Source organism: Mus musculus, chromosome 15 (assembly GCF_000001635.26).
Source record: "Mus musculus strain C57BL/6J chromosome 15, GRCm38.p6 C57BL/6J".
NCBI classification, from domain to species: Eukaryota; Metazoa; Chordata; class Mammalia; order Rodentia; family Muridae; genus Mus; species Mus musculus.
This window is the reverse complement of record NC_000081.6, coordinates 91,713,902-91,734,219: the sequence shown is the minus strand read 5'-3', so window position 1 is coordinate 91,734,219 and position 20,318 is coordinate 91,713,902. Positions and strand designations below refer to the sequence as shown.

The 20,318-nt window shown below is 40.7% G+C and overlaps 1 protein-coding gene across 3 annotated transcripts in view; it reads right to left on the bottom strand.

The window, feature by feature from the left end:
- Lrrk2 (leucine-rich repeat kinase 2) overlaps positions 1-20,318 on the bottom strand; it is a 143,334-nt gene that overhangs the window by 81,905 nt on the left and 41,111 nt on the right. For all 3 annotated transcript variants that reach the window (XR_875310.3, XM_006521277.4, NM_025730.3), the window contains exons 15-21: positions 10,984-11,128; positions 10,315-10,454; positions 8,159-8,287; positions 7,913-8,083; positions 5,046-5,304; positions 2,567-2,755; positions 113-231 (exon numbers count right to left, since the gene is read on the bottom strand). Coding sequence is in view for 2 of the 3 variants with exons in the window: in XM_006521277.4 (XP_006521340.1) it covers positions 113-231; positions 2,567-2,755; positions 5,046-5,304; positions 7,913-8,083; positions 8,159-8,287; positions 10,315-10,454; positions 10,984-11,128 (1,152 nt within the window). In the remaining variant the exon portion in view is untranslated. The remainder of the gene's footprint in view (positions 1-112; positions 232-2,566; positions 2,756-5,045; positions 5,305-7,912; positions 8,084-8,158; positions 8,288-10,314; positions 10,455-10,983; positions 11,129-20,318) is intronic.

Genomic DNA, 20,318 nt, shown 5'->3' with positions numbered 1-20,318 from the left:
TATTCATTTGTGTATCAGGTAACTCCCTGCCAACCACACCTAGCTTTGCAGGAGTTCAGTCATCAAGGGACTGTCAGGACCAAACATTTAACGTAGACACCATGCAACTTACCAGCGAATTGGAATGCCTCTGAGCATTTGGTGAGCAGCGCTGCAGAGCTAGATCTCTGTAAACTTCCCCTACACTAATTGAGTTGGACTTCCTCTTCACGAGAAATGAGCTCTCGCTGCCTGTTTTGAAATTGAAGAGTAACAGCGACGTGAGGAAGAAGATCTGAGCACCGTCAGTCACAGAAGTCTAAATATTTTCATCAATAAAAACTGCGCAGGCGCAGTGGTAAAGAGCGCTTTTCACACAGACGCAGGGAGCAGAGTTTGAAAACTGTAGCCACAAGTCATGTGGTCCTGAGCACACGTGTAACCCCAGCTCTGAGGGGCACATGTGTAACTCCAGCACTGAGGGGCAGGGGACAGACACAAGAGGGCTTGATGGGACTCATTGACTTCCAGTCTAGTGGAAAAACTAAGATCCAAGCTCAGTGAGATATCCTGCTCCCAAGAAATAAGGCGATGAGCCTTGTCTATATCTAATGTATACCCAATACCTCTGTGGAAACACACCCCGTGCATACAACATACACACACGTGCACACACACAAGGAGCTTCATGTTTCCCTTTGAACATGAGAGTAAAAATGGTAAACTATGTTGGTATTTCAGCTAAAACACAATGAGTGTTTTCTTCCTTCGGGTATGTTGATTGTATACTTGTGGTAGAGTCAACACTGAGTGCTGCCTAATGATAAGCAGATTCGTGCCTCACAGTCGTTTAGGGTTCAGAAGGAATAAGCCAAGAAACTCAATAGTCACACATATTATATATAAACATAGCACAGAGAGCCAAGAAAGGAAGCCAAAGAATATGGCCAACAGTTTTTCCGTCTTTCTACACCATCTCATAGATTTTTAAGGTTGGCTTTAAATATTGAAAATATACCTTAAATTATTAGACAGTCAACAGCCTTGAATATAATTCATTAGGATTTCATACTTTGGAGTTAAGTGGGATTCATTTTCAAGATCATTTATTTTTGGTTTTTTTTTTAGCAGTATTGGGGGCTGGTCCCAAGACCTCATGGTTCATGTGTTCTAGGCAAGCCCATATCATTGACCTAGACTTATGATTAGCAAAGGCAAGCGCGTATGTATCATTGAGCTGTACTTACAATCAGTAATAATTCTTTTAAGAGTAAGCGATGAAGGTGACAGAAATTATGAGCTTTCAAACTTCAAGTTGAACAAAAAGTCATAATTTTCAAAGATAAATATTGAGGAACTATTTGTGAAAAAAATATAAGCTTTTCAATTCTACTACTTTTTAGCTTGGAAAAATAGGATTAATTCTAGGTGCTTGAAGTAAATTATAAATTTAACATACCAATATCAGTTTTATAATGTATAATATAAATCTTGTTATAAACAGACTGGTTCAATATTAAGTTTAACTCATTTTATAGTATAAATTATTTTATTAAATTTTTAAATAAAAGAGTTGAGAAAATGGCTACGTGAAGATGCCTGCTACCAAGCCTGATGACCCGAGTTCAAAGTCCAGAACCTACACGGAGAGAGGAAAGAACTGACCACTCACACAGATGCTCCTCTGACCTCCATACATGCACTGTGTCACATAAACTGTATAAATCAGTGAATAAATAAACTAAGTAGGAAGGGAGGTATGGAAGTAAGTGGACTAGACAAAGCAGGAGCAAAGTACAGAGATACAGATGTACTAAAATGTCATGGTGAAGCCTGTCACTTTGTGTATACACACACACACACACACACACACACACGCAAAATTTAACAAGTCCCTTAACTCAATTTTAAACAAATTGAATTGTATTAAATGGTATCTTCTACCATCATATATCTTGCCTTATCAATTTCAAAAGTTATGTCGAGTGAGTTATTAAAATAGTAACATTGTTTAAGCCATAATAAAGTTAAGAAATAACTTTCCGGCTGGGCATGGTGGCGCACACCTTTAATCCCAGCACTTGGGAGGCAGAGGCAGGAGGATTTCAGAGTCTGAGACCAGCCTGGTCTACAGAGTGAGTTCCAGGACAGCCAAAGCTACACAGAGAAATCCTGTCTGGAAAAACCAAAAAGAAAAGAAAGAGAGAAAAGGAACGAGAGAGAGAGAGAGAGAGAGAGAGAGAGAGAGAGAGAGAGAGAGAGAGAGAGAGAGAGAGAGAGAGAGAAGAAATAACTTTCCAAGTGTAGTCCAGACTCTTTCCTTAGAATTTCTTGATTTTCTACCTATAACCCTGAAAGGCTGGCATCATTCACTTATAAAGGTTAAGAAAATGACAGAGCCACAAAAGTCTAGTGGTATCAGCGCATGGACAGCAACTCCGGTGTGAGAGTCATCTTGCTGTAAGTGTGTACTTGCATGCCTGAGCCCTTTGGTTCACACTGGGATGCAGCGCACAGTTTCTTGAGCTACAGCATTCAAGGCCAGCGTGTAGCTATGAGCCACAGTGGATCTGTTTGAAATAGATACCTTCGCTATCCAGATCATCGCTCTGGCCAAACACACTGTCCATAGAAGAGTCGGGAATAAAGGTCCATTCTCCAAATTTCGCCAGCGCGTCTTCAGAAAACTTGCCGTCACTGCCTGAGGCCACGCCTTCTTGAAGGGTGTTTCTCATCTGATACCGGAGCACTTTCCTCGCTAGGACAGATCCTGTGTCTAAAAATAAATCAAACGAAATCAGTAATTATCCAGCATAAACATAACCTTTCTCAAGCTCCTTATACAGACCTGATGCTTTTAAAATAATTTTTCCTTGAAGAATAACTTTACTATATACAGTAATAGTGTATATTTGCCATATACTCTTTTCTATTACATTCTAATTTTAGTATCTGTGCTGCAGCTATATGAGGCTTGGGTATTATGGGCATTTTCAGACATGAAGCTAACTTAACTCAGGGCAGAGTTGGACTGTCACATGTGATGCCACTTGCAAGCTCATTAAGCTCTCTCAGGACAAATCAACTTACCTAGAACAAGTAGGTGGCCTGTTCAGAGCAGGATTATAGAAAATTAAATAACATGATTATGAAATCTTATGACAATGCTAAAATTTGTAACAAACAAAATTTGTTCAGTGGCTCATGTGATACAATTTTAACACCTGTGCGGGCTTATTTTATGCCACCTTGACACAAGTTAGGGTCATCCTCAAAGGAGGGAATCACAGTTGAAAAACTGCCATGATGAGATTGGGTGATAGAAAGTCCTGTGGGGCATTTTCTTAATTGGGGGTTGATATGGAAGAGCCCAGCCTACTGTGGGTTACACCATCCCTAGGCTGGTAGTCCTAAGTGCTGTATAAAGGAAAGTTGAACAAGGCATGAGGAGTAACCAAGTAAACAGCCTCCTCCATGGCCTCTGTACTAGCTCTTGCCTCTGGCAGGCTTCACTGAAAATAAACCCTCTCCCCCCCAAGTTGCTTATGATGAATTTCAACCCTAAGGCAATTCTCTTCTCAAGTTTACATTACATTTTATATTTATTTTATACCAAGAAGAAATGTGCTGGCAGTCACCATTGATCTACAGAAACCCTAGGAGATTTCTTCATAATAAATACAATATGTGAGTCAATCAAATAAGACCTGAGAAATATTTCAATGCTATGCATTCAAATTTTTCCTTTAGACAAGCAACCAATGGTATCGTGATTTTATCTTCCAGCCCAAGTGACATTAACACTTTGAAAATTACATCAAGACTTGCCACTGTAAGATCTTCACATGAAATTAAAGGAATACCAAATTTACATCCGAGGTCACAAACCCATTCTGCCAGAAATCAGAGAACAAAGGTGAGCAAGGTAGCTCACATCTATGATCCCACAGCTCAGAAGGCAACGGTGGGTTTGCCTTCAAGTTTAAATTCAATCTACTTTACTTAGAGAGTTTCAGGTCAGCCTGGGCTACACAGAGACACCCTGAAGAGAAGGGGATATAGAGATGGGGGAAGGAAAAGAGAAGATGGAAGAAAAGGAGAGAGGGGGGAGGGGAGGGAAGGGGAACGGAGGGAAGAGGAGGGGCATCATTTGTAGAACTATTATTCAATACAGTGTTCTATTTTTACCTAAGTGTGATTAACACAACCCAATGGAATTTTCAGCAATCAAAACACCATTACAATGTTAAGTTTGTAATCCTTTCTCGACCAGGTTCTTACTACACTGCCGACCCTGGCCTCACAATTCCCGTCTGAACCTCTCTGGTCCGTGTTTATCCACATTTAAGTTTGCTGCCTGATTCTCCTGTGTGACTGCAAAGGAGTCACTGGATGGCTTTCCCATGGTTTGTTGTTTTGTTTTGTTTTGTTTTGTTTTGTTTTGTGTTTTTGAGTATTTCTCTCTTCCCCCTAATCTTTTTATAACGTTTATTAATAGTTTTCATGTATATTCTCATACATAAAAATCTGTATCCTGGATGTCTAAGAATACATCATAAGTGAAAGAGTAAATAATTAAAATGTTTTATGTGTATGTCTTTCCCTATACAAATAAAACATTGTATACATTAGATTTAAAAAAAAATTCAAAAGTACATGGATTGAAAACATCAAAAGGTAGTGAACAACGGTCCTCAGGAAGAACACTTTTAATTACCGTTGATGTGTGAAGTTCTTGCTATATAGCACATGCTTTCTGTATCATTTACTACCAGCTCACCCTTGCACATTTATGAATATCCTATGACCATATGTCACATGTAAAGTAGTAACATAGACACTAAGATTCCAAGAGTGGGAAAAGCTAACTGACATCACCATGCTTATAATCTACTACAAAAAGATTGTAAAATTTAAAAAAATACAATTATCTACCATGATGATTGAGTTTGTGTACAGTGCATTGGTGGGATAGTGTCTGTGTAGCATGTACAAAGTCCTAGGTTCAAAACAATGCTGTTGGGTCTACTTGAAGTAAGAGACGACACATTCTTATTGGTACTTACTTGTTTGCTTCCTTAAATTGGATGACTTATCTGGAAATAAAGGACCAAGCCAAGAAGGATCAATTTTTCCTATGCCAAATCCTCCAAGGCAAATGCTGTTGTTGGCCAGGTCCAGGGCAAGTTTCCTGAGGAGCAAGCTGATGACCTGGCTGTCGCCCTTTTGGATGCTTACGGTCAGGGCCTTCCGTACATCTTGTTCACGACAACCACCATTAAGCAACAGTTCCACCAATTTAGGACTGCTCTCTTTCTCACATACCTAGTTTCACAAAAAAGAAGAAGTGGACACAAAACTTGAATTTCTTCTCTTTGGCTAGACAGAAAAACAGAGCTTGCTATGGTCAATCTTCATACCTCAAAATTAGGTTGAAATGAAATGAAATAAGGCAAAACTTATTCCTGTAGTAGACATAAAAGATAAAATGAAATTATTGCCACAGATGCAAGGCTAGCATAAATCTAATAATCTTGCAGCTGCCAGTCAATGGCTTGAAGAGACCTCATCACCCTTTGAAGTGGACATTTCTGGTTTCCTTAACAACTCAGTGGTGTGATGTGATGTTTTTCTGGAAGCTGTCGTGAGAGGGCATTTGATGGTTTGCTGAAAACAGACCCTTGAGAGGGTGTGTGATGTTTAGAATGAATATAATCAGAACTTCACAAACAGTGAGAGGATGCTCTTGCATTGCTACCCCCTGCAACGTTTTGCTGGTCTTCAGTGGTCTTCACTTCATAGAGAGAATCGCTCCAAAGAACTTCTCCTAGTATTCAGGCCACTCCCACTGACGCGTGCCAATTGTTTCTGCACAGCCTTGTTTTTTCTGCAAGATCGCGCCACCGCTAATAATTCGTGTTTGGTGTTTGCTGATGAACTGGACTTCTGGTATCCTGACAATGAAGAATGGAATCACCCCCAAGGAACTCTTTCTAAACAGGTCCACAAAACTCCTTTCTTATTAACCTAGGCTACTGCGCTTTTGTGGACATCTACTACACTCATACTTGTTACGTAGATGCCCTGTTAAAACATACCCTCCTCAAAGAAGAGAGGAGGCTCATGGGACTCAAGAAGCTGCCCAGCCTTGGGAGACCTAGGGATCTCAGAAACTCAGAAAGCTACACGTTGTAAAAGCCCCCTTCCCAAGGTTGTCCCCAACAGTGGACAATATCTAGGATGGGGAGACTCTAATGGACCTTCCTTTGTGTTGGGCTGGGAGCTCCAGGGATACAAACTTCATGGGTCATTACACCTGCTGGGGTGGGCTTTCCCATAATGCAGCTGTCTTTGAGTAACTCATGCTCCTATAAATAACTCCAGTAAGCTCACTGGTTCACAGGCTAGACTTAGAGGGAAATGTCCCTTGGTCAGCTATTGGTGCCCTATCAACAAATGCTTGTTTAAGACTCTGAAGTAAGAGTCACAAAACAATTCCATGAATTCAACATTCTGGACAATTCAAAGGTGAATACCGTACACTTCTATTATAGTGTACAACGTAAAATATTTTGGAATTTAAATTTAAACCCTAAAATATAATGGAAGCTTACATTAAACTCTCATGGACCTGCAGAAGTAAATCTCGATTTTTGTCTCAGGTCTGGCTGTAGAGGGAAGAATTTAAGAAATAGTTTTATTGGAGTCTGGAGGAAGAGGATGATTAGCTACCTGCTTTCATTGTTTGAGGAGAAAGGCTGAGAGGAAAAGGAAAAGCAGTATGCTTCACAGTGGAGGTGGCCAAGAACAAGCGATGCCTATTTCAACCCAGACCTTCAAGCTGCTGTGAAGAGGGACAGGTCATGTCCAGCCCCTGTGGTCTTCCCCCCCCACCACACCTCTCACAGTCATGCTTCCAGTACCCGTACTACCCACAACCAGGCACCAGATCACAGCCATGTAGCACAGGTCACATCCAAAACCAACTCCTCATGGTGCAGGACCTCCCTTCCCTCAGATACCCCACTTGGTCTCAAACTACTGATTTTTTGCTGTCAGAGCAAAAAATCACCTGTCACCTGGAAGACAATTTTCCCCATATTTAATCATTCATTGTGACTAACCTTAACTGAAATATTGAAAAACATTTACAATCCCATGTTCAGCAATATTCACTTTAATAAAGATATGTAATCCATCCAGGGGCCCACTATGACATGAGTGGAGGAAGATAATGTATTTACAAAATGGAAGGCTACTCAGTCTCATTTATCATAACCTCATCGCGGAATCACAACATGGATAAAACTCCAGACCAACAAATGAGGAGAATAAGGTAAGCAAAACCAAAAAATGACACGCCATGTCACGTATCCTAGAATACAAAGTTGATAGAGTAGATCTGAGAATAGAACGGTGCTGCTGGAGGCTGGCATCACACGGAAAGCGGTAGGAAATTGCCAGTCACAGATACATAGCCATGAGATCATGATTTTAAACTTTTCAAATAGATGAATACATAAAGACAAAATAAGCAAGTGGTTACCCGGAGCCAAAGACAGAAGTACACAGATGTCCGGGGGAACGAAATAGGAACTGGGCCACTGCTTATGAGATTTAACTGTGCAGTGATGAACACGTTCTAGCATTGACTCTGGCAATACCAGTTCAACTCTACACAAACACAAGCACATAGCCTTGTACATCCAATCAGAGATGGGCTCTCCCTATGTCAGTGTATTGCTCTAGCTGACTTCAAACTCACTGGTGATCCTCCTGTTGCAGAATTATATATTCCTGAATTATATACTTTAAACAGGCAAATTGTGTGACCTATTATGTTTCAATAAACCATTTAATGAGGGAACAATGTCCAAGAGGAGGGAGGAGACTAATAATGAAGACAAACAAAAGTAAGGACTGGAATATTTACCTGATAGATTAAAGAAGTTGCCCCCTTCACTTGGTTGGCATCAGCTCCCAAGAGGAGCAAACATTCAACCATGATGCTGTTATTCTGATCGCAGGCTCTCTCTAGCATGGTGTTTTTCAGCTCATCATCCACGGCCACTTTTGCAAAGCATTTGCAACATAGATTGAGGAACTAGAAAGAACAGGAATGAAGATGAGAGGCAGCCCCTGAAGGATAGGGTTTAGCCCACAGGCAGCAAACCCATACCTGCTCATCCTTTTGTTCTACAACACTGGAAGACATCTGATGAAATATCACCACATCAAAGGAATAGTGCACTAGCAGCTTGGAGAAAGATACTGACAGCTCAAGTATTGACAGGGTTGTCTGTAATCCCTGAAAGTGCAAGCAAAAATAATAGTAAATGATGTAATAGTCATGGGCAAAAAAAAGTTCAATGTTATACAGCACTTCATATATGATATTTAAGACCCTGCTTGCTCTTTTAACTAAAGAGAAAGACTTAAACTTGAGCTTGACAGCAGTAAACCTTGAAATAACTACAAATGTCTCCCTTTCCTGGAACTAAGAAATATATTAAGGACAAGGAGAACAAGTGCTAGCTGGCAAGCCATCCTCAAATACTTAATCCTCTCAAATTTGGCCATTAAAGGTTCCTTTGGGAAACCAGACATGCCAGAGGAAAGCTACGTGTTGCCCGGGATTAGAACAGCTGGTGGCATCTGGATGCAAAGCGGACATCTTGACATCAGGAGGGCACAGTAGTAATGGAGTCCAGCACTTCTTCCGCCTTTTCATGCTAGCTCCTGCATACACTTCTTCTACCTCAGAGGCAAACAACTCCTCCTGATCTCACTGTTGTTTAGCACAATTGTCTGAAGCTCCAAAGGCAAAATAAAGGGTGTGTCCTTGTGGTAGGTTTCATACAAACAGCAACATTGCTTCTTAGAAGGGACTCAAGCTTGCTAAGGCCACCAGGCCTCTCTGCCTATGCAGTGCTTCAAGGAAGTGTCCTTTCCACAAAGGGCTTCAGCACTGAAGACAGTGAGTAAATTCTCAAAAGGTCGGCCTACCCTCTACAGCAACATCAGAACAATCTGTCTAGGCATAGACACAGAGATGATTTTGTTCTCTTAAGATGCTGAATTCGGCAAATACAGATACTTGAGAAAAAGTATATTTAGATTGTAAGGTTCTCAGAAGTCTGTCGCCGAAAGCCTCACAAGAAGTTCTAGACATGAAAGTGTGGCAGCCGAGGTGGGACCGGACCTTTGAAGGAACCATTTTTCAGCTCTGCACTGATTCGATAAAATAGGCTGGGAGGCTTAGTGAGCTTCCCCGTTGGGCTTTTATAGCCTCTGCTATGGAGATTTGAAAATTCACATGCAATGAATTAATCCATAGTAACTGGAGCCCCAGACCACACAGTTATTTCCTTCCCTTAGATGGCTTTTAATCAATTCTGGTATGGCTTTAATCGGTTTAGAGTAAAGCACTTTCCAAAACACCGATTTTAAAATGCACTCCTGCTCTGAGCTAAGAAGGCAGTGTCTTCAGTACTTTACAATAAAGAAAACACTTTGCCTGCATACATGACTTACTGAAAACGTTTATGCAGTGGTTATGGCCTAGATATTTTTATTGGTTAACTTGGTATAGACAATTTTGACAGTTAAGAAAAAAAAATGTATGGGGTTCACTAAAGATACAAACTTGATTATCAAAACTCCAAAACCATTACAGAAGTTTAGAACTATTCATTTGGCTAACATTCACAAAAGAAATGAGGCATTTAATTTCTGTAGGGGACAGCCGTCTCACGACTTTACAAGCCTCAAACCCCTGGGCTGAAGTAATTTTCCTTCCTCAGCTTCCAGAATAGCCAGAGCTATGTGCATCGACACAGTTTTTCTTATTCTCTGCTGAATCAACCTTATACCATCTTACAGTCCTCATAAAGACAATTATTATACATCTGCTTTCAATAAAGCTTGGTGAAATAAACCAAATCTTTATTTTAGGAAGAAAACATCAGGAGGCAAAAATCACTACAGGCAAAAGCAGTCCAGGAGAAGCCACAGAAGACCCCCATCTTTAGAATAATAATAACTTTTATTTGCCCCAAATCTGAGCACAAACCAAAAAAAAAAAAAAATCAGCTACTGGAATGTCTTTAGCACTTTTGTGGGAACGACAGAAGGCAAGCAAACACACTGATTTTTCAGATCTAATAATGAACACTGGATCTTTATAGTCAGTGCAATTTTCTAAACCTTCTATAATTAAAATACTACAAAATGATAGATGATTTTAATGAACTAGAATATCTTGTTGACGCACAACGGGAGTTGCGAGAATAGTGGGAGACTGTGTAAGCTCCCAAGTCTCTCGAGTGCACTTACTGTAGTCTGCACCTCAGCAACATCTTTAAAGCGCTGCAAAGTGGAAGCCAGAATTTTTGCCAGGAGGTGCCCTGTCCCTATGCAGAAATTCTTCTTTGTCATCAAGCATCCCATAAGGTGTAAGCCCAGACACTGAATTTCTAAAATAAAAGAGAAAAATTAACAGTGGTTATTCTTTTAACCTTAAAGCAGAAGGAAGGAATAAAAAACAAATCCAGTAAATTGTGTACCGGCTGGTTCTGTGTGTCAACTTGACACAAGCTGGAGGTATCACAGAGAAAGGAGCCTCCTTTGAGGAAATGCCTCCATGAGATCCAGCTGTAAGACATTTTCACAATTTGGGATGGGGGGAGGGGAGTGGGGCATTGTGGGTGATACCATCTCTGGGCTGGTAGTCCTGGGTTCTATAAGAAAGCTAGCTGAGCAAGCCAGGGGAAGTGAGTTAGTAAGTAGCATTCCTCCATGGCCTCTGCCTTAGCTCCTGCCTCCAGGTTCCTGCCCTGTGTGAGTTCCTGTCCTGATTTCTTTTGGTGATGACCATCAATGTGGAAGTGTAAGCTGAACAAACCCTTTTCTCTCCAACTTGTTTCTTGGTCCTGATGTTTTGTGCAGGAATAGAAACCCTGACTAAGACAATAAGCAGTGGTTCCAAGCTCTATCTTTACCAACCTTGGTCATCTGGATACATCTGTAAGGTGTGGAGGACTGAGTCAACTGCTCCTTGCAGGGACAATGTCTCTGTGGCATCAGGAAGGTGCGCGAGAGAAGAGATTACTTTCAATCCACATTTCTGAATCCCAGGATTCCCAATGAACTAAAATCGAAAGAAGTTTAAGAATATTTACTGTTATAAGTAAAGTTTGAATACATGCCTCCATTAAAACCAGTTACAGAATGGTAAAACATAATTCAATGTCTGGGTATGCAGCTTAGATAGTACCATGAAAATCCCTAGGTTTGATCCAATTCAAAGCCCTGGATTGAGCCTAAGAGATATCGGAGCTAGTCAGCCTGCTGGCTCTCCCATTCTCATGCCCTTCGGGCCAGTTCACCAGAAATCTCTGCTACCAAGACCAGCTCTACCCTGCTGTCCAGGCAAGGGACAGAGCCAGCTCTCTAAGATGTTGCAGCTGATTAGGGACATGGCCAGTCCTCCCACTCTCATGACACAGCTCTCTTGCTTGCCATAAATGGTGTACTGGCTAGTTTTGTGTCAACTTGACACAGATGGAGTTATCACAGAGAAAGGAGCTTCAGTTGAGGAAATGCCTCCATGAGATCCAACTGTAAGGCATTTTCTCAATTAGTGATCAAGGGGGAAAGGCCCCTTGTGGGTGGGACCATCTCTGGGCTGGTAGTCTTGGGTTCTATAAGAAAGCAGGCTGAGCAAGCCAGGGGAGGAAAGCCAGTAAAGAACATCCCTCCATGGCCTCTGCATCAGCTCCTGCTTCCTGACCTGCTTGAGTTCCAGTCCTGACTTCCTTGGTGATGAACAGCAGTATGGAAGTGTAAGCCGAATAAACCCTTTCCTCCCCAACTTGCTTCTTGGTCATGATGTTTGTGCAGGAATAGAAACACTGACTAAGACAAATTGGTACCAGGAGTGGGGTATTCCTGTGACAACCTGACCATGTTTTGGGGAGGACTGTGGAAGGACTTTGGAACTTTGGGCTTGAAGATCCATCCGTTGTTAAGAGCTCTGTCAGATGTTGTGCAGGAGCTTGGAAGATAATGTTGAGAACACTGCAGAAGATGGAAGTCTGGTTTGTGAAATTTCAGAGGGAAAATTAAAGACTTTTTTCAGAGCCATTGCTGTTTTGATTGTGAAGGTTCCGTAGTTCTGGTTAGCTGGGGCTGAAGAATCAGCTGTGATTAACAAGATACCAGAACTACCAAAGCAAAAACTTTGCATTACTGGGACTATTGATGCTGGTTAGCTGGAGCTAAGAAATTAGCGGTGATTAAGAAGAGACCAGCATCATTGAGGTGACATCTTCTGGGAAGTGTTTTCTGAAAGCACAAAGAGGCTGTGTTCCAGAGATGGCCAAGGTTGTACTCCTGCTGCAGCGGGACGTGGTAATATGTAAGGGTCACCCAGGTGGTACTGGTTTTGAAGGCATGAGGGGGTCATGCAAAGCAGCTGAGGCTCGGCACTGTGAGAGGCCATGGAAGGCTATTGGTGAAGGTGCAGCCTCAGTTGCAATTGAAGGCCCAGGACTGAAGGGGTCATGCAGTGGTTTGGAGATGCCAGTACCATGAGATGACCACCAAGAGCAGCAGCAGCAGTGGAGTACAGGCATCTGGAGCCTAGAGGATGACGCGTGTGCTACAAAGGGCCTGGCTGGAGAAGTGACCCAAGCCCTTGGAGGAGCCCAGAAGATCGTGCGTTGGATTCCAGACATTGGACGGTTGGAGATTGATTTTTGCTTTTGATTGTGACTGTGCCCTGATATTTTCCCTCTTGAAGGAAGAAACTGTTTTAGTGGAGCCCACAGTTAAAGAGACTTTTAATTGTAAAAAGACTTTGAATTTTAAGAGATTGAAATTTTAAGAATATGTAAAGACTGTGGGACTTTTAAAGTTATTTAGATCTTGGGGATGAATAAGATTGTAAGGGTTGAGGCTTACTATTGATGTTTTTGTGTGTCAAGTTGACAAGGGGTCAATTGTACTGGCTAGTTTTGTATCAACTTGACACAGATGGAGTTATCACAGAGAAAGGAGCTTCAGTTGAGGAAATGCCTCCATGAGATCCAACTGTAAGGCATTTTCTCAATTAGTGATCAAGGGGGAAAGGCCCCTTGTGGGTGGGACCATCTCTGGGCTGGTAGTCTTGGGTTCTATAAGAAAGCAGGCTGAGCAAGCCAGGGGAGGAAAGCCAGTAAAGAACATCCCTCCATGGCCTCTGCATCAGCTCCTGCTTCCTGACCTGCTTGAGTTCCAGTCCTGACTTCCTTGGTGATGAACAGCAGTATGGAAGTGTAAGCCGAATAAACCCTTTCCTCCCCAACTTGCTTCTTGGTCATGATGTTTGTGCAGGAATAGAAACCCTGACTAAGACAGATGGCAAGGGACAAGGAGAGGGAAGGCTGTTTCTGTGCCTTGTCTGTGTCACAGCCAAGCAGACAAGAGGCAGGGCCAGCTCTTCCACACTATCATCCTTGGGACAACTTCCCTACACTTCCCAAATCTAGGGCCAGCTCTACTGTACCACCCAGGTGAGTTGCAGGGCCTGCTCTCCCTAGTGTTATAACAGGGGAGGGACAGGGCCACTTTTCCTGCTTTGATGTTCTTGGGGCCAGCTCTTCTGCCTGCCATTGGTGCCAAGGAGCAGGGCATGTTGGGACATCTCTCCCCTACTCAAGCCACTGCATGGCAGACAAGTGACAGGGAGCAGCTCTTTCATGCTTGTACCCTTCAGGCCTCCTCGTCCATACCCCTACTATACAGGATCAGCTCTACTATGCTGCCAGATGAGGTTCAGGGCCTGCTCTCCTGAGTGCTACGGCAGGCAAGGACTAGGCACAGCTCACCTGATCTTATGACTGCTATTGGGGCCAACTCTCTCACCAGTTGCCAGTAGAGAGGCCAAAAGAGAGGGGAGAGAGGCAGGGACAACTCTCCTACTTTCTCACGTGGGGCTGGCTCATCCACAACCCTTACATCCAGGGTAAGCTCTTCTATGCTGCCCAGGTGAGGTGCAGAGCCTGCTTTCCCTAGGGCTGCAGCAGGTGAGAGGGAGGGAGGGCAAGCCCTTGTGCTTTGATGACCTCAGGGCCATCTCCTCTGCCTGTCACTGGTGGCCAGGGATGAGGGGGAGGACAAATTACTGTCCTTATTCCTGCCTTCTACATTACTACTTAATTGTATGCAACAAGAGTAAACATTCTAACCTTCAAGTGCTTGTACTGGATCAAGTATTGCATTGAATACACACATTGCACAATAATCTAATTAAGTCCATACTAACAATGTTGTCAAATATGCACTGGAGAAATGACAGCCTCTGCAGTCCTTGCTGGTATAGAAAACGTGCTGTAGATACGCCTAAGATAGGGAGGTGGCACTTGCATCTTATTCTCTGCACAGTGGATCATGTCTATCAGAGACTGAGTTCTCTGGGGTTAGAAAGATTGAGCCCTACAGATGGCACCTCACAGAAAGGAGACAAAAAAAAAAAAAAAGAAAAACATCTGTAAGCAAGGAAGTGTGGACAGAAGGGTACATACACTGTGAGACACTATAGTTTCCACAGTGAGTGTTTTCCCCTTTGTTGTGGGGAAAGCTGCAAAGGTGGAAGGCATGGACAAGGGAAGGGGAAATGAGTGGGGTTGGGTTGCATGTTGGGAAATTCACAAAGAGGCAATAAAAGGTATTTTAAAATGTAGAAATTTCCCAACAGGGAAAATTTAAAAAAAAAAAAAAAAGAGTAAGAAATGACACCAAACCAGGGACATTTTGTTGCAAAGCCATCAAGAAACTTCCCCAGTTTGCAGTGCTGCCTCTCTCACCCCAGGAAGCTCTAAGTGAGCTTGACCCCAAGTGTCTTGTGGGCTTGTTTTCACATCTTCCCTTCAAAGTGTGTCAAGTAATATTTTTTTCTGAGCTTCAAAGATGTGCAGATAAGCTTAAAACACACAGCTCATAGGTCTGGAATGTCTTAGAGACCTAGATTCTAATTATATATTTTTTCTTTAATCCGGGTTTCCTCTAGTAATTTGAGGTACATGAATATCCTGGTGTTCTTTTTTAAAGGACAAGCTCTTCTTTGAGAAGAAATGGGCAGCACACACACTGACAGCCACATCCCTACACTTCCTCTTTCAATGGCACTGGTATATATATATATATATATATATATATATATATATGTGTGTGTGTGTGTGTGTGTGTGTGTGTGTGTATATGTATATGTATATGTATATCCATATATATGTATGTATGTATATACATATATGTGTGTATATACATATAGTATACACATATATACACGTATATACATATACACAAATACACACATATATGCACATATACACACACACACACACACACACACACACATACACACACACATACACTTGCACCAGACTCTCTAACCTCTACAACAATGTGACAGTCAACTTACAGTATTTCTTTCAAAGATTACCACAATGTCTTTCGGGAATAATTTCACACAAACACATCATGCAAACACTTACTTCAGGGTATCTACCTTCCCTGATCTCACCCCCCCACACACACACACACTGCTACAGGACAATGCTGAGATAACGTCAAGCCAGATCACAAGCTCTGATGAACCTACATGCCCTACATGCCCTACATGCCCTACATGCCCACACTCCCTACCTCCAGCCTTGGTTTGTCTATCATATGCTCCTCCATCAGCTGAGTGACTTAGCATTTCATTCCCCACAGGGTCTGGGAACGTCATTAGCCTCTCTCTCTGTGCCTTGTCCTCCGTCTCTAGCTTCTCAGTTTGTCATTATGTCCTGTATCATTTAATTGAGACACTCTTATCTTCCCCTTCTTGAAATTCTGTTTGTCAACACTATTAGCATCTAATTCTCTGAATAATAATTCTGAATTATTTTGCAGCCAAGTAGATGTGTGTTACATTCTGTGAATCTGAAGATCACAAATAAAGAACTGAGTAATACCAACACAGAAGTGGTAAAGGATTTCTGCAGATATAGGAACATGGTCTCACCATGTGAAGGTGGAGAGATTTTTGGTGTCATCTCAGTATACAATTCTCTATCACAGCCCTCATGATGCCGCACTATTAGCATCTGTCCAAGCAATCAACACAGACTGACAGTGAGAACCAGGCTGAAATTCTCATCAGAAAGAAGACAGGAGCTGAGGCAAACCAAAGCGTCCTCTTTCTTTCCCTTCTGAATTTATTAATAGGAACGTCTACACCTACTACCTCCATATTCTTGCTACCCTTTAATTTTATATAATCAGACTTCTCTCTTAACGACTCGGAATTAAAAGCACTCAAAGACAAAAAGTTCCCTAACCACTTAATTGCTGCCTTCCCACTCCTTGATTTCTATACCACGCTCAAACTTTAAAGCCATTCATTTGCCCGTGTTCTTCACCACTTCCTGCAACTCCAAACTACACAAACGTCCTTTCTTTAAGCTCTCTTCGCAGGTGAGATCACTGCGTTAGCACAGCTGCAGCACACAGGGGCAGCCACCTCATGGATGGACAAAACTGCAGGCATTTGCCTCTAAGAATTGTGCAAATGACTGAGAAACGCTAAAAGCTGGAGAGGTGGTCTTCCCCAGGGAAGAGCCTATCAAATGGTTATCCATTCCCACAGGATCAACCCTGAAAACATGCAAGTAACATCATACAGACAGAGCAGGCTCTAGTTAGGAATATATATGTATATATACATATGCATTTAGTAACAATTAATTTTAAAAGGGGTCATGAATCTGGAATCAAAAAAAGAGAGGTATATGGAAAGATCTGGAAGGAGGAAAAGAAGGAAAAATGATGTAATTATGTTAATCTCAAGAAATAATTTTAAATTATATGTTATATTAAAATTTTAAATAAGAAGTAATTAAGTAAAAAAAAGTGAAGAAATAAATTTACGTATACTAGCATTTAATTATCACAAATCTAATGGCATAGACACACTATATATCTCTAAGCATCCGTGGAAAAAGTGAGGTTCACACTTCCGAGCAGATAATGTAAAAATCATGTTTAAGGAGAAAAGGTGACTTGCAGTGGCTTTTCCATTCTGCTGTCTTTGTCTTGAAATACTTGATGTTTTCAAGCCAAGGAACCTGCAATTTCCTTTAATGCGGAACTTCACGAGTCATGTATTCAGTTCTGCTTCTAAACTAAAGAATGGATCATAAGCCAGGTATAATGTGAGTCTCCTTACGTTTAATATCCTTTTAAAATTATTGCATTGTTTGTTTATGTGCATGCACATGCAGGAGTGCACTTGTGTATATGTATGGGTACATACCTCCCACACAGAGGTCAGAGCACCACTTGGGTTAATGTGTACTCTCCCTCTACTAGCTCCGTTCCAGAGATTGCACCAAGATCATCATGGACTGGGTGACATGCTGCCTTCACTGTCACTGGCATGTCCTCAGCCCTCATGTTTAATACCTTCACCTCTACCAAATTTTTACTTATTTATTGGTCCTTCTAGTATTGACTTCCCTTAACCTCTAACCTTTACATGTCTAGCTTAGCAACTGATTAAGAAGTTGTAACAGGAAGTCTATGACTGTCTACATAACAACAGCATTGTTCTTGTGTGATCACAAGTGACAACACCTAAAGTGACAGCATCTAGACAACTAAAAAATAAGAGTATAGTGGTTCAAACACTCAAGTAAGTTTGAAAAGAAGTAATTATATATAATATGATTATAATATATCATATATACATATATATGTATATATGTGTATACATATATGTATATATGTGTGTGTATATATGTATGTATATATATATGTATATATATATATATATATATATATATATATATATATATATATAATCTATGTATGATATTGTGGGCTTGCATTCATTTACCTAATATTGCATCTTAAAAACAGTCTTTATTGCATCACTGTTCAATATAAATCAAGACTAACTTATTAGTTCCAAATAATATCCAAGTGTAAGCTTTGGATATATCACTGGAAGGATACCAATAGACATTAATTAGAAACACCCTCTTATCTACCATCTACAACCTTTAAGTTCTTTTAGAGGACTTGCAAGTTAGTCATACATTTTAAGAGTTCACAGTAAACTGACAAACTAAAGATCATAAAACAAAATATTAGGGAATGTAACTTTAAGAAAAGTTCTGTAAAAAGATGGGTGATGAATTAAATCTAGAACAAAGGACTTGAGGAGATCAGTGAGAACTGAGAGAACTGAGAGAATAAAATTAAAATAAAATTTAGAAAGCACGGGTCTAAAGCTAACTGCAAACATTACATGGTCTTTCAATACAGAATTAAATTATTTCACCAAGGTGGACAGGAAAACAAGTAGCGAGTATATAGAAGTGACTGCTCCTGTCCCTAGGCCTTCGTAGCCAAAGGCACTTTAAAATCTGATAGTGACAGTGACAACAGTTAGTGAGTTCACCCTGTGTGCCAGGCACCAGTGTGATAAACTGTTCACTCTATCTGCTTGCTATCTAAACTCCAAGGGTTAACTGGAGCATGATGAGTAGAGTCGGACTCAGACCAGAAAGTCTTGCACAGTGAAAGAAACAGAACAAAGTGTATAGTCTACAGAAATTAAGACATAGAAGGGAGAAGCTATGGGAACAGCGAAAATACCAGTTCCAGCGACACTTACCCATAGAATGTAAACAAGAAATGGAAGAAGAAACTGACACCCGGAAAATATCATGCTTATGGAAAATCTGTGATTTTGACCTATCAGTACATTTAAAATGCCATCTTACTGCCTTTGAACCTCTACACAGAGTTAGCAAATTTGGAAATAGTATAGCACGTTGTTTGTCACCTATCAATGCCCTCTATGTTATCAGCACAGATTAAATTAAGTTGCAGTAAAACTCCTCAAATTTCATAGGCTACAGAACAATGGGTTCAATTCTTGCCTACAATGCACATGCGTTTTAGGCCAAATGGGACAGGGCTCTGCTCATCACCAGCACTTGAGTAATGACTGCTACAGACAGAACCTTTGCTGGCAAGCAACGCAGGTCAGAGTTGCTGATAGTACGTTCTTAAGATGTAACACTTCCCAGTTGACTGTTCAGTCCAGAACCCATAAATGTAACCTCTGTCTTCAACTCCTTGTTAAAATTAATCATTATTCCAAACTATTATCTGACAAAATACTAATCCAAGGTCTCCATACATTTGAAGAGTTGCACATTCCTGCCATAGTACAAAGTTTCCACCAAGCAAAATCTTAGCTTATTGGCAGGTTTTTCTATTACAAATAATGCAACAATGACCATTTTTATCCAATATTTTAATGTACGCATCCAAATAGTTCTATATTATAAACTATTAAAATGCAATCATTGACCAGATATGTCCATTTTAATTGTAGTGGGTATTGCCATTTTGTTGTGTTGGGGTTTTTTTGTTTGTTTGTTTTTTTTTTTTTTTTTTTTACTCTGTAGCCCAGGTTGACCTACAACTCACTTGTAAGCCAAGTTGGCCTTAAACTTGTAACAATTCTCCTGCCACAGCCTCCCAAGTGCTGATATTATAGGCATGAGATATCACAGCTAGTTACCAAATTTTCTGGAAATACCTTTTTTTCTTTTTGAATCCACATTATGATTACAATCTATATATGTAATTAAGTTGATAACATTTACATATATATACAGAAAAATTTATTTTGTTTACCTTTCCATTCAGTCTTGGTATGTATTTTTTGCCAAAAAAATAAATATTCTACTTTTATGTTTTCTCAAAATAACTGGGCATAAGCTTGATTACAGAAACTCCTGTATTAACCATGTTTCTTTCAGTGTTGAGGAATATCATGAACCAACTGCATAGTTTGCTTGTGTCTAATTTTCAAGCCAGCATCATGTGGGATGTGCCACATATCCTCTAGTGCCAACGTAACACCAGTGTGTGTTCCAACATCTTATAAAACATTTGGTTATCCCATTGGAATTAGACTACATGACTTATCTCTCCTTGCCAAGTTCTCCGGCAAATCTTTATGCAAACTGATTGTTTCATATAAATTTCATACTTGCTTACCTAGTTTAAGTCATTACTACTACACTTTTTATAATGGCTATAAAGGTACCTCAGCTTTAATTTTACAAACTTCGATGAAGAAGATCAATCTTTTTGTGTGTTCAACTCTTCTCCTACCTCTAAATTTTATACTTTCTACAAACCTTTCTGTGCCCTTAATAAGTGTGTGTGTGTATGTGTGTGTGTGTGTGTGTGTGTGTGTGTGTGTGTGTTTGAGTGATGTCTTAGACCATCTTATT